This window comes from Peromyscus leucopus, chromosome 5 (genome assembly GCF_004664715.2).
Source record: "Peromyscus leucopus breed LL Stock chromosome 5, UCI_PerLeu_2.1, whole genome shotgun sequence".
In the NCBI taxonomy this organism is placed as follows: Eukaryota; Metazoa; Chordata; class Mammalia; order Rodentia; family Cricetidae; genus Peromyscus; species Peromyscus leucopus.
In genome coordinates, this window is record NC_051067.1 from 40017534 (window position 1) to 40031126 (window position 13593).

General features: G+C 41.2%; 1 protein-coding gene across 10 annotated transcripts; it reads left to right on the forward strand.

Annotated features, from left to right (window-relative positions):
• Positions 1 to 1215: 1215 nt before the first annotated feature.
• Znf322 (zinc finger protein 322) lies at positions 1216 to 13204 on the forward strand. Of its 10 annotated transcripts, XR_005091599.1 has the most exons (6): positions 1216 to 1455; positions 2044 to 2127; positions 5068 to 5165; positions 8991 to 10669; positions 11990 to 12054; positions 12888 to 13204. XR_005091599.1 is itself a non-coding variant. In XM_028879808.2 (4 exons), the coding sequence occupies exon 4, from the start codon at positions 9164 to 9166 to the stop codon at positions 10358 to 10360; it is 1197 nt and encodes a 398-aa protein (XP_028735641.1). In that variant the 5' UTR covers positions 1216 to 1556; positions 2044 to 2127; positions 5068 to 5165; positions 8991 to 9163; the 3' UTR covers positions 10361 to 13204. The 10 variants fall into 10 exon arrangements, 7 of the variants coding, with proteins under 7 accessions (XP_028735641.1, XP_028735618.1, XP_028735658.1 ...); XR_005091598.1 differs by having other exon boundaries at positions 8991 to 12054; XR_005091597.1 differs by having other exon boundaries at positions 11990 to 13204.
• The last annotated feature ends 389 nt before the right edge of the window (positions 13205 to 13593 follow it).

Genomic DNA, 13593 nt, shown 5'->3' on the forward strand with positions numbered 1-13593 from the left:
TAATACACGTTATTTAAATATTAGAATGAGGGCTAGAGAGAGAGCTCAACAGAAAAGAGCCTCCGTTCTTGCCCTGCTTTGCTTCCTAGCCAGTACCCAGATGGCAGCTCGCAAACGATGCATAATTCCAATTCTAGGGAATCTGATACCCTCCAAGAACACCAGGCACTCAGGTGGTGCACATACATACATGTGCACATATATGCTGGCAAAACACTCATACACATAAAATAAATAAATCTAGGAAAAAATTTAAATGTTAGAATGACCATAATGGGATTTCTTTGCCTTAGAAATTTTTCGTTTAAAACAAACAAGCTGCAGTAACTGCAGAATTCCAAAAACAGCAATTAGTGAATCCAGAACACACTGACTGCCATCCTCAGGCCCTAACTCTAGAGTGTAACAGTTAATCCAAGTTCTTCACCAGACCAGAGGGTTGTGGTACTCATCTTCCCGTGAGGGTTTTTATTGTATACATATATGTAGGTATGTACAGATACATGTGCTATATTATATACTTATTTTTTTTTATTGTGTGTGCGTGTCAGAAGGCAACTTTTGTGGAGTCGGTTCTCTCTGCCTTTTACATGAGTTCCAAGGATGAAATTCAGGTCTCTATGTTTGAGCAGTAAGCACTCTCCGCTCATTTCCCACAGAGTCATCTTGCCAGCCTATATACATTTCTCTTCCTTCAAGATAAGAGGATATTTACTGTTCTTCTTTCTTTCTTTCTTTTTAATATCTCAGTTCTCTAGCCTGGAATCGCAATCAGAAAGAACCGAAATCCTTTCAACAGTACTGTTTCCCCGCAGCTTTCTCCACGTAGCAAGGCCATGCCGCCGGTCCCCTTTCAAAGCCCTCCTCATCCTTCTCTGTCCTTGGCTCGCGCGAGTGACAGCTCCGCAGCGCCTTGGGATTCGCCACTGCTCCGGATCTTCTCCGGTGTTTAAGTCTCGGTCCGCAGCGTCTATCCTTTAGGACGCTGCTCCTGGCTCCGGTTTTGAACGGACGTAGAGAAAGGAAACAACGTGGGACCTGGTTTCACCCCCGCGGGGACCACCTCGGAGGCCTGCGTCCCAGCCTTGCCTTCCAAGGACTGAAAACTGGATTTGCCGGCCGTAAGCGCCAGGGCGCAGGCGCGCTCAGGCCCCGCCCATTTCCGGAGGCTGGGTGCCTATTGGCTCCGGGCCCCGGTGACGCCCTTTAAGGGAGGGTTACGTGCTGGGGGCGGGGCCGCGCCGCCGTGGCCCAGCTGTGAGAGCTCTCGGTGTTGGCCTTGCGGCGCGGGTGGCCGGCGTCGCTCGGTAGGAACCTCACGATCGGCCTGCTGACCTCTTGGCCTCACACTCCCTTCCTGACACGCTGGACCTGGACCCGCCGCCGCAGAGTGCGCGGCCCCGGAAGCCCCGGCTCAAGGGTCCAATCACCGGAAGTGCCGCCTAGGGCGGCCGGGTAAGCTGGCGGCCCGGCAGCGCGGCCTTTAGCGATGCGGGGGGTCAGGGACCAGGCGCAGCGCCCCGATGTCAGGTGCCCCGTCAAGGAAAAGTTGGGAGGTGAGCCTGTAGGACTGTCTTGGAGGTAGCAATGAAGCCGGGCTTGGTGGCAGTCTGTAGCCTTCCTGAATGTCGAGAGAACCGGGGGCGTTGGGAAGACCCTCCCCCAGTCTTAGGGGCGGAGATTAGTGAAGCGGCAGTGGAATCTGTTTGCTCAGAGCATTCCAAAGTCATTTATTTTTAGGGGCCTTGGTTAGATGTAACTTGGCATTCGTGTGTCGGCTTCCTGCAGTTTTAGTGTGTGAAGAATGAGTGCTTGGTCTCAGAAGTTGAAATAATGCTGTGCCTATCAGTCACTTCAGCGTTTGGCCGGTGGAGGAGACAGGAGGGTAGGGAATTCAAGGCCAGCCTCAGCTGCCTAGCGAGTTTGAGTCCAGCCTGAGCTACACGAGACACTATCTTAATAGCATGGGACAGTATTTAAATGGTTTGCTGTAAGAATTTGTAAGCTTTGAAGCCATGTTCAGCGCTGTTCTTTTTCCTCTAGGAGAGGGAAGAGTTGAATATATGAGTAGTTCTGGATGAGAGACCTCGTGGAGCCAAGAGGAAAGGTCATTGAGCTCTTGTTGTGGTAAGTGGCGTATGTCTGTTTCTATGTAAATGTGAATTTTGATATAGGGATGGTCCAAGGAAGAAGGAAATGGATTTGTTCCTAACATAGTGGTGCCAAACCTGGCCCCGTCATACCAGTTAAAGGACACTTTACTTTTCCAGCAGACGTGCAGGTATTCACAGTAGGTGATTTGCCATCCGAAGAAGCCAGTGGGCCCGATGCTCAGGCAGGCTCTGGAGGAAAGGATGGATATTTAAACCCTGGCTTTGTTACTTGACTGTCTGTGAGGTCTTGGATAATTAGCTAACTACCAAAAGCAACCGGTGTTCTCTTTTAAGATGCAGGCATTGGTGTTGATAACTGATTTTACAGTGTTCTTGGGAGGATTGAATGTTCATAATCCATGTAATCAATGAAGTGAGGCAGTCTGTAGTCTAGGTCTATACAGCAGGTGTGGGTTTTCAAATAATACTTTAAATATTTACTTTTGATTGTCCCATATATCCTTTAGCTGAAAAGATTCTTGAGCACTGAAGTTCTGTTTCTCAGCTTGTTCATTTGGACTTCTGTTTGCCCTTTACTTATGAAATGCGGTCTGATGTTGCTCATGAAAAGAGAGAACTTGCTCCTTCCTAGGAGGGGTAAGAGAAGCATTTTAGAGACAGTAACCTGGAGTTATGATTTGGAGCATGTGTTTGTGTTTGCCAGATGGACAACTTAGCTTATATTATTGTTGGAGACCCAAGGATATTGATAGCCTTATTTGATTCTGATACTTGTTTACTTGTGGGGTTTTTGTTTTGTTTTGTTTAGCAGCTGTATTCTTTTTTTTTTTTTTAAGCAGATGTATTCTAAATGTACCAGTTTTCTAAATGTAACAGATAAGATGTTGCAATAACCAAAAGACAATATGGTAACCTTAGTAGATGTTATGTTATAGTAGGAGAGCCAAACAGGGGAACATACATAAAATACATGTGGTAAAGTTGGATAGTGATGTTGAGAAGTAAGGTGGTGTGAAGGGACATGAAGTCTTCTGATAAGGCAGTCAAGATGTGCTGCTTTTTGAGGTAGTAAGTTTCAGTCTGCTGCATCCTCAGACAGTGGAGAAAGCTGCATGGAGGAGCAGCAGTTTAGGCAGAAGAAACTTAACTTTCTAAGGTGCCTGTGAGGATGAAGATGGCAGAAATTCCATGTTATGGAGGACAGTAAAAACCTGGGATTTTATCCTAAATATGGTAAGAAACCTTTTAAGATTCCTGCTACAAGAAACAGTATTTTAAACTTCGGAAGTGTCATAGTCTGTTTTGAAGTTTGACAGCCAAATTGTATTTTGTTTGCATAGGAAAATTGTTTCCTGGTTTTAAATATTTTTGTTTTGTTTTGTTTGTTTTTCTTGTGCACCACACATTCTTGGCTATTGAGGGCAATTGTGATGCTTTGGATTGGTAGTTTAATGAGATAATCTGATCCATTTTCCAAACTGTGAGCAAGCTCAGTTAAAGAGTTGAGGCAGGATGATTGCAAGTTACAAAGCTAGCTTGGGCAACCTAGAGAAATGTAAAATGTAAAAAGGATAGGGTATATAGCTCAGTGGTAGAGTGTAAAAGTGTGTACAGGCCTTGGGTTCAGTCTCCATTACCACAAGACAGTAAAAAGTCAACATACCATATTTCTGTTTGAGCACTTCTGCATTTTGGCTCAACAAAGATATTTATTCTAGGCTGGTTTGAAAACCCAGTTATCTAACATGTCTCCGGATTCCCTTTCAGTGATGAATAGTATCTAGAACTCAGAGTCTCAGTGTACAATAAGTACGTTTATTGCTGGGCTTGCACTTCTGTGACTTGACAGCTGACAGTATTAGGAAAAGAACACATTTTCATATGTACACACAAGTCTATTTTCTCTAAAATACAAACTCATTCTGACACTGCCCTTCTAGTCCAGCTAACTACAGTACAGAATTCTGATTTTGTTCTTTTCTACTTGTAACTTCCTCTGTGACTGTGGGAATCTAAGTTTCATTATCCAACTCCGGTAAACACACCAACTGGTATGTGCTATGAGGAAAAGCCCTCTCTCTAAAAGTTCAGTAATTGTATACAGTTGGGAAAGCTCCATGTGCCTGTAATCTCAGCCCTCTTGGATCTGAGGCTGGCAGATCAGAGTTCAAGACCTGCCTGAGTACATAGTGAAACTATTTCTAAAAAAAAATACAAGGAAATAAAAATAGTAATTGTTTATTATTATTGTCTTTAGCGTGAGTTAATATAGTTTTATACTATGTCAGAGTTATTTTTTTTCAATTTCCGTCTTTTGAGTGATGGTGTTATTTGTTTGTCTTTTGGTTTGTTTTGAAACAGGGTCTTACTTTGTAGGCCAAGGAGGCTTAGAATTTTGCAGCCCAGACTGGCCCCCATTTATGACAGTTCTCCTGCCTCACCCTCCAAGTACTGAAACTGTAGGTGTGAGCCACCATACTCAGCTGTCATTTGCTTTTATGGGACAAACATTCATAATTGAGAATAAGCCTCTGTGTGTGATTTATTTGGGAGCTGGGTGGTGGGCCCCACAAAATAGTAAAACAAGCAATAACGTTTCATGGTACGAGTGTTTTGCCCGCATGTATGTTTGTATACTATATCTGTGTGCCTGGTGCCTCAGGCCAGAAGAGGGTGTTGGATACTTTGGAACTGGAGTTACCAAAAGATGGTTGTGAGACACCATTTGAGTGCTGGGAATTGAGTCCTCTGGAAGAGCAGCACATGCAGATGAGCTATTTCCAACCCTCATTCGCCATTTTTAAGGGAAATGTTTATTCACTGTTAAGTCCTTTATGTATAAATGACCTAGTATAAAATTCATTTTGTCCTTATGTTTTACAGAAAGCTGTTTTAATTTTGATTTTCTCAAGACCAGAAAGTGAATGCTGTTTTTCTTCTGTCTATATTATAGGTAAGCTACAGTTTATTCAGTCTTATAAAATGAACCTCTTCTCTTTCACCAGAGTAGTGCCCATCTTCTGTGATGTGTTAACCCTTCTAGTTTATCAGGTAAGGGGGAAACAATTTTAATTTTTTCCTTTAATTATTAATGGATTATGTGTATTGGTGGTTTGCTGGGAGGACACACTGTTTTCTCCTGTATCCGTACATAGTTTTCACTCTCAGGGTGTGCGTCTTTGCTAACTCTGGGTATCCTAGTCTCTTGTTAGAAGAACATCCGTCCACTTGAATCAGGGCCATCCAAATGGCCTCATGTTGTAGTCATTCTTTAAAGATCATGTGGCCAAATGTATCACATTGTGAGATGGTAGGGATTAGAAGTGGTACACAGTTTGGCCTATAATAGATAACAACCAGCTAAAAAGTTATAATAATCCACAGGAGACGTGAGAGTGGTTGGAAACAGATTGGCAGCAGCAGAAATTGATGAGAAGTGGTTGGATATGGGTTTATGAAGTTTGAAGCGGAGCCAACAAATTGTTGACACCTTGTTTGTGAGGTATAAAACAAAAGAGAGTGCAAGGTGACCCTTCAAGTTTTTGGATGGATTGAGAGTTTATTGTAAGTGTAAGGAAGGCCTTGCTTACTCCGTTGACTGGAAGACACGAGTAGATTCCATACAAGTTCTAGGCACTCATTTCTGTAAACTCAGCCTCATAAAAGAAAGTAGGAATAATGTTCTCTGATGGTTTTAAGATTTGGGGGTTGGTTGTGAGAGGGTCAGAGCATGCTCTCTGCTCAAGATGCTAGTGATTTTTCTGACAACTGTCTCCTAAAAGGGAAGATGGTGTTTGGTGTGGCTTCTTCCCACCAGGCATTCTTTTAGCTCTTTGACACCCACCATGCATAAATTGACAAGGTAGACTCTGATTCACCATCTCCGTAAGAAATACATAGAGAAGCATCCGCTTATGTAATAAGGGTGGATCTTCTATTGTCTAACAAGATTCACTTAATGAGTGTATTCACACTTCTAAGATACTATCAGAAGAGCAGAGAGAATGGGTTTAGAGTGTGAGGAGTTCCTCTGTGATGCCAGGAGGAACTGTGTCTGTGCCTTTGAGTTCACATTTCTCAAAGACTGTTTGCTTTACTTATAGTTGCTAGTCTTACAGCACATTGTTGTTTGCCCCTGTCCATCTCCAGCACAAAGGTACATCTGTATGCCTTGTAGTCTTGACTTTTCAGTTCTTTTTTTTTTTTTTTGAGACAGGGTTTCTCTGTGTAGCTTTGCGCCTTTCCTGGAGCTCACTTGGTAGCCCAGGCTGGCCTCGAACTCACAGAGATCCGCCTGGCTCTGCCTCCCGAGTGCTGGGATTAAAGGCGTGCGCCACCAACGCCCGGCTTGACTTTTCAGTTCTTATATTCTCCAAAACTAAATTGTGAAGCCTTTCCAAGTGACATTTGGAACACTGGTGTCTGTTTAAAGCTTTTTTTTTTTTTTTTTTTTTTTGATTGCTTAAATTTCTCACTCACTACAATAAGCAAGGGCAGTGTCTGTGCCTTTCAGAAAGAAATAATAAAAATGACTGAGTGAAAATTAGAAACCTGGAATTAATAAACTGACGAAATAGGAAGTCATGTATCGTCTCATTAGCAGGAGGTAAGCATGATCTAGTGTGCCTTTGAGATCCTTTTGATGATGTGTTTTCTTTGAGTTTTGCTCCATTTTATCTATAAGTGTGCTGAATTTGGTGATCATTTACATTTACTAGCATGCCATTTTCAGTGAGTTTTGATATTTTCATTTATAAATTTATATGTAGGCTCCAGTCTACTCTTGGATACTTGACCTTTGTGATGAATTTTAGACATTCTCCCTAGAAAAATAGACGTATAGTGAGCAACAAATGGTTCATAGGTTATAAAGTAGCCTATAGATGCCAAATAAGATCTGTTGTAAGTTTGAGAACTTGCATGTGCCAGGTATTGTCCTAGGTGTTAAACAGCAGTGAATAAACTGAATAATAATAATGGAAGTATGTGTGGAGAATCTTGTTTATTAGGGTTAACATTCAGTGGAGAAAAACAGTAGAAAGGATGGAAGGAGTGTTATGTAAGTTGGGATGGAGAATAAGGTGACAAAAAAGGCCCCACTGAGAATATGTAACAATTGAGCAAAGATTTAAATGAGGTAAGGGAGAAGCTTTGAAGACATCTAGAGGAAAAGTCCTTAAGCAAGAGAGGGAGAGAGAGACAAAGGACATAAAGACCCTGAAATGGAAATAGTTCTGGCTTGCTTGAACCGTGGCAAAGGCCAGCATGACCAGAGTAGGGGAAGAGCACAGAAATGACTCAAGCTGGGACCTAGGGGTCAGGTTTCCTTGATGTTTGCAAGTTTTTAAAGGAATTGGAGTAGAAAGTTCAGGTGAAATGTCTAATTGGAATATGTTCTAGAAACCCTAGAAGACAAGAACTGGAGGCAGTTAACAGGGTTTTGTTGTTGTTGTTTGTTTGTTTGTTTGTTTTTGGTAAGTTCTAAAGGAACTATAAAGGAAACATGGTGAGAAGATTAGTTTGAGGCTGAGATAATCAAGAAATTTTGCTTGTTAGTTGTGCCTTTTTTTGTCTTGAAGAGAAAGGATAGCCTGTTTACTAATTAGAATGATCCAGTAGAAAGGAGTAAAGTGATAATGCAGGAGAGTGGCTGCAGAACTGCTGTCAGGATGCAGATGAAGGAAGCAGATGGGAATCCCATACAAAGATGCAAGTTTGTGGATTGAGCAGCAGCAGCCTGTCACCCCTGGTGAGAGAAGGAAGCAAGCTGTGCTTCAGCACACCTGCAGGTGTGCAGGCTGGTGGCAGGATCACAGGGAAGGGTGTTGTTTGCACTGATGTGTGTGCTTTATGGTCCTGCGTGCTCGCTTTCATTTTCTTAGTACAATAAGATGAAAAGTCATATTTATATTACTAAATAAAAGATGGTGATGCTGTGTGAAAAAGATTCCATAAGACAGTAAGTGTGAAGGACCAGAAGATGCTTGCCTTTGGTTTGTTTACTTCCTATGTGTCCTGCTTATTAGGCCTGTTCTCATTTCCCAGATAAAGGAAGGGAAAAGACGAGCCCAAGTATACAAAGTGCTCCTAAATTTGAAATATCTTGAGTGCCAAACCATGCTATGAAAATTTCACATAACAAACTTTTGTTTCATTCACAAAATTTTTAAAAATATATGAGGAATGGTGAGATGGTTCATTCAGTAAAAGTGCTTGCTATGGAAGTCTGACACCCTGAATGTGCCCCTAGGGCACACATAAAGGTGGAAGAAAAGAACAAACCCCTTAGAATTGTCCTCTGACTGCAGTTATACATTGTGGTCCAGGCATAATAACAAGAATTTTTTTATTTAAAAATACTTTATGAATTTATCTCCAGGTCCCGTGTATAAGTTGACTATGAAACATGGATGAGTGTTGTGTTTAGATATGTGTCCCATCCCCAAGACAACTCATTTTGTATATACAGATATTTAAAAATCTCAGATCCCAAAAATTGTGTTCCCAGGATAAGGGGTCCATGCAGACTATACAGTTTATTCCTCTTCCCTCTTCCCCCCTTTCTCTCTTCCATTCCCCTCCCTCCACTCTCTTTCTCTCCCTCTCTCCCTCCTTTTCTTTTCTCTGCAGTTATTCAGTGTGTATGTAGGAGGTGGGCGGGTGCTGCATGGCAGCAGTGTGGATATTGGAGGACAGTCAGTTCTCAACTTCCGCCATGGGAGTAGAGCTCAGGTCGTCAGGTTTGGCAGCAAGCACCTTTATCCCCTAGCCATTTCTCAGCCTCAATAAAAAGTTTCTATCAGTCTTTCCTGCAGTGATTTTGGCTTTGAGACTTCTTAGTGATAGAAATATAAATATTTCTACTTTGTCTCATAGGTTTGGAGGTACCAAGTAAGAAATTAATATATATGATGCTGGAAATTTGTAAACGCAAACTGCTAATGAATGAAAGGTTTGAAACAGATCTGTTTTTGAAGTTACCAGGAAAATGACTATGAAAACGGCTCAAGAAGACCAATGGAAAACCACTTAGAAGGGAGCCATAGAAAATGTACACTTCAGAAGAGAGATGTAACCAGAGAACTCAAAAAAGAAAAATATACCATGTATGCCCTCAGAAGGGGAAAAAGATTTATATTCATGTACATGAGATTACTCAAATAGATAATCAAATATATCAGTGCCTTGAACGTGAACAGAACTTTTGTGAAAACTTAGCATGTATGTGTGAGAAAACATATACTGGGGAGAAACCTTATAGATGTGATATGTGTGAGAAAACCTTCATCCAAAGTTCAGATCTTATTTCACACCAGAGGATCCATAATTATGAGAAACCTTATAAGTGTAGCAAATGTGAGAAGAGCTTTTGGCACCACTTAGCCCTCTCAGGACACCAGAGAACACATGCAGGTAAAAAGTTTTATACCTGTGACATCTGTGGCAAGAACTTTGGTCAGAGCTCTGATCTGCTTGTCCATCAACGAAGCCATACAGGGGAAAAACCTTACCTGTGTAGTGAGTGTGATAAATGCTTCAGTCGAAGTACAAATCTCATAAGGCACCGAAGAACTCACACAGGTGAGAAACCATTTAAGTGTCTGGAGTGTGAAAAAGCTTTTAGTGGGAAATCGGATCTTATTAGCCACCAAAGGACTCATACCGGTGAAAGACCCTACAAATGCAATAAATGTGAGAAAAGTTACCGACACCGTTCAGCCTTCATTGTACATAAACGAGTCCATACCGGGGAGAAGCCGTACAAGTGTGGTGCCTGTGAGAAGTGCTTTGGCCAGAAATCAGACCTTATTGTACACCAGAGAGTCCATACCGGTGAGAAACCGTATAAATGCTTGGAGTGCATGAGAAGTTTTACCCGGAGTGCCAACCTAATTAGGCACCAGGCAACTCACACTCATACTTTCAAATGCCTTGAATATGAGAAAAGTTTCAACTGTGGCTCAGACCTTATTGTGCATCAGAGAATTCACATGGAAGAAAAACCACACCAATGGTCTATGTGTGAGAGCGGTTTCTTCCTGGGTATGGACTTCGCCCAGCAGAAAATGAGGACTCAAACAGAGGAGCTACATTATAAATATAGTGTATGTGATAAAAGCTTTCATCGTAGCTCAGCCCTTCTTCAGCATCAGACAGTACACATTGGTGAAGACTACATCTGTAATGGGAGTGAAAAAGGTCTGGATCTTAGCTCTCATGCATCGGAAACCTCTCGGATGTCTTGACAGGAAGTCACATAACCTTAAAAAAAAAAGGTATTTTACACATCCGAACTCATTAAGAGAAAGACTTGTAGGTAAATTTCAGATTTCCCTCAGATCTCAGACTTCATTGGGGGCCAGAGAGAAAGAGAGTCTACAGTCTTAGGAACTGTAAGAAAAGCTTTATGCAGAGAATGGCTCTATCAGGACACCATTATTAGCCACATTTGTGAGGAGCTCCACAAATGCTCTGGGTTTTGGAAAACCTTCCACACAAGAAGTTTCATCAGATCGGAAGCTGTACACGTGCAGTATGGGAGCTCTCCAGCAGTGGTAAGCCCTCATCATTACAAGAGAATTCACACCAGAGAACAAGCATTTAAATGCTTTGTGTCAGCAGTACTTTGGACAGTATGTACGCCTTATTGGATATCAGAAAAGTCACCCTGGGGAGAAACCCCAGAAATTAGAGGAAAAAGCTCTAACAAAATTCTGACTTTCTTACCCATCAGAGAAGCCATACTGGTATAGATGAATATTTGTCTTGAGTGTGGCAGAAACATTTGTTGGAGAGTCTTACATGGGTTTGCATCCTCCTAAACAAGAATCAGAAGACAGATAAGTGTCTGAATGAGAAAAGCTTGTTAATTTTCGGCTTTTGGGGTGTATCTGGCAACTCACAGCAGTAAAAACCCATAAATGCTTTGTGTCTGAGAAGCTAGAAGCTCTCATCTAATCGGGCCCCAAAGAACTGGTTCTCCAGAGGAGTTGTTCCAGTGTGAGAGATCTAGTTGTGGGAGAGAATCTGTATATATGCTATGTCTGAGAAGAGCTGTTCTTGTAGTAGAACCATATTGTAAAAAATTAAATAGAGTTGTATGGAAGGAAATAGTGTCTTAGCGACCCAGAAGCTTGTTCTGGAGGAGCTGGGGCAGGTCAATGTGGATCTGAAGGGTAACTCAGGTAAAAACGCTTTTCTTTTGTCTGAACCACTTAATGATTGCTTTAGTTTCACTTTTAAAAACCCATAAATCCAGTAAAGGAAAGGATTGTAATCTTGTGTATAAGGTAGGGCATGGGTTATTGTTGGAAGGAGGGAGTGCTTTGAGTTTTGCTTGCTTTGTTTAAACTCTCTTCTCTAGAACGGGAATGGTGGGTTGCTAGCAGGCTGGGAAAAGAACTAAGAAGCTAGGGAGTACTTAGTTTGGGTTAAAATTCTCAGTAGTTTCCCCATTGCATGATCAACTTCAGCAAAAAGCAGAATACTCAGCTCTTTACTTAGTGTTGAGATCTGCCCTCAAAATTGTCCAAAATTGTCCCTAAAGTATCTTCTGGTTTAGAGATTCATTTCTTTTCAAGTCAAAATAACAAATTCCAGGATACTGGTTATGATGATGTTATAGTATCTAGGTTTTTGTGACTTGTTACATCTCTTTCAGTGATAATTACCATATCAGCTGGCTCAGAGCAGGAATAGGATGAAAATTGTTAACCAGAGAAAGCAGAGGAGAGACACAATGAAGCGCTCTTCATGGAGGAAGTGGACACTGATTTTGAGGGTCCTGACTCCAAAGCTTATGTTTTACATTCTATTATCCTGATGCTTGCAGCAAATTAAGCTTCATAATGACACATTTTTTTCATTTATTTCAGTTCTGTCAAGGAAAGAAAAATACAGTTTAATCCCAGGGAAAGGATTGCAGTCAACACAATATAAGGTATATTCTTGGTTTGGAATGCAGGATTCTAAATGTTAGAAAAGTAGTTGGCAGATTCACCTGAGGTTTAAGGATAAATAAACATTTGTTTCCAGTGCAGTAGGTTAATTGATGGTCTTTAACATACTTTGGATAGCTCACGACCCAAGCATCTTATGGTTACTTCTCATTATTTTTCTTTCTTTGGCTTAAAAGACTTTTAATTCAAATATTTCAAGTTCCTGTGGTATTTGGGACTCTGTAGAATATAATTATTTTATTGTTAATCACAGCCTTCTGGTTTTGTTGTAATTTGTTTAATAAACCCCTGAATTCCATGGGGTATTAGTGTTTAGCGTCATGAAATTGATCTGGTGATACCTTACATGTGGCTGTAAGCTCTCAACCTGATAGTTGTTTGATAATCATAATCTTAAGGCCAGTGAATTTAGCTCAGTAAAGAATCTGGTTCCAGTGTTTTTCCTTTAAAAAAAAACCGGTTGTGTCAGTTTTAATTTGACGTGTTCTAGTAATTTTTATAAATAACTTTAGTACTATGAAAATTTGTCCATTGTGATAAACACAAGATACGTAATTTTCTCCTTGGGGAATATCATACCTATTACTAGCAAAAGTTTCATAATTGTGATGCTTAAACTATTATTGGGTGTATGACAACCTCAGTAAAAAATGAATTAGTTATTATGGCTGCTCATTAGTGCTCATTAGAGAGACCATGAAGAAAGAGACAAAGTTTAAAACATTAGTAGGTTGGTGACTTACCCTTCAGCCTGTCTCACTGGTAATCGTCTATAGTCTCTAAGTAAACTAACAGTGGACCATTCCTCAAACAGAACTTTGAGGATGTAAAGCAGGCCTGAGGCCTGTTAACTATGGTGAGAAGGTGTTGGTATTACATAGCATAACCTGAGGTTGGAGAGGACCACTTGGGAGCCTGTAACCAAAGCTAGAAGGTGGTAACTTCTGGGATGGATGGAGGTTCCCTTGAAGCAGTGCCAACCCAAATCTACCTCAGGTAAGTAGTTAGAGTAACTTTTTCAAGATTTCAGACCAAATGAGATAAATTATATTCCGTCCATGTATTCCTCTATGCTTTATTGTTTTTGTTTACCTTTAATTCTTAAATAAACATTTGTTCTGAAAAACTCTGTTTTTGTCTCCACTATACTATGAGAAATTAACAAGTCCCCTGCATTTACATTGGAGTATTGTACTTAATGATGCAATGTGTAGGTGGTAGCCATAACCATTGGACAAGAGCAAAAGGCAACCACATTATTTGCCAAAATATCACAAGGAAGATCTCTAGCCCATTTGCTAATATTCTTCCTCTCTGAAACCTCTTGAGCTTATTTCCCCAGTCTGCATAGCTCTCAGCACTACAGTAAGGCCCATTGAGCTCTGCTTACAGAATTCAACTGCTTTTCTAGTCCAAAATCCCAAAGTCTGCCATATTCCTCCAAAAAAACCACATGGTCAGGTCTGTCACAGCAAAAGCCCACTCCCTGGATTCTGTTTTAGTTCCTTTTCTAGAGAGGC

Coding starts and splice junctions, on each gene's coding strand:
- Znf322 (XM_028879808.2), top strand. CDS start 9,164: ATGTACACTTCAGAAGAGAGATGTAACCAGAGAACTCAAAAAAGAAAA.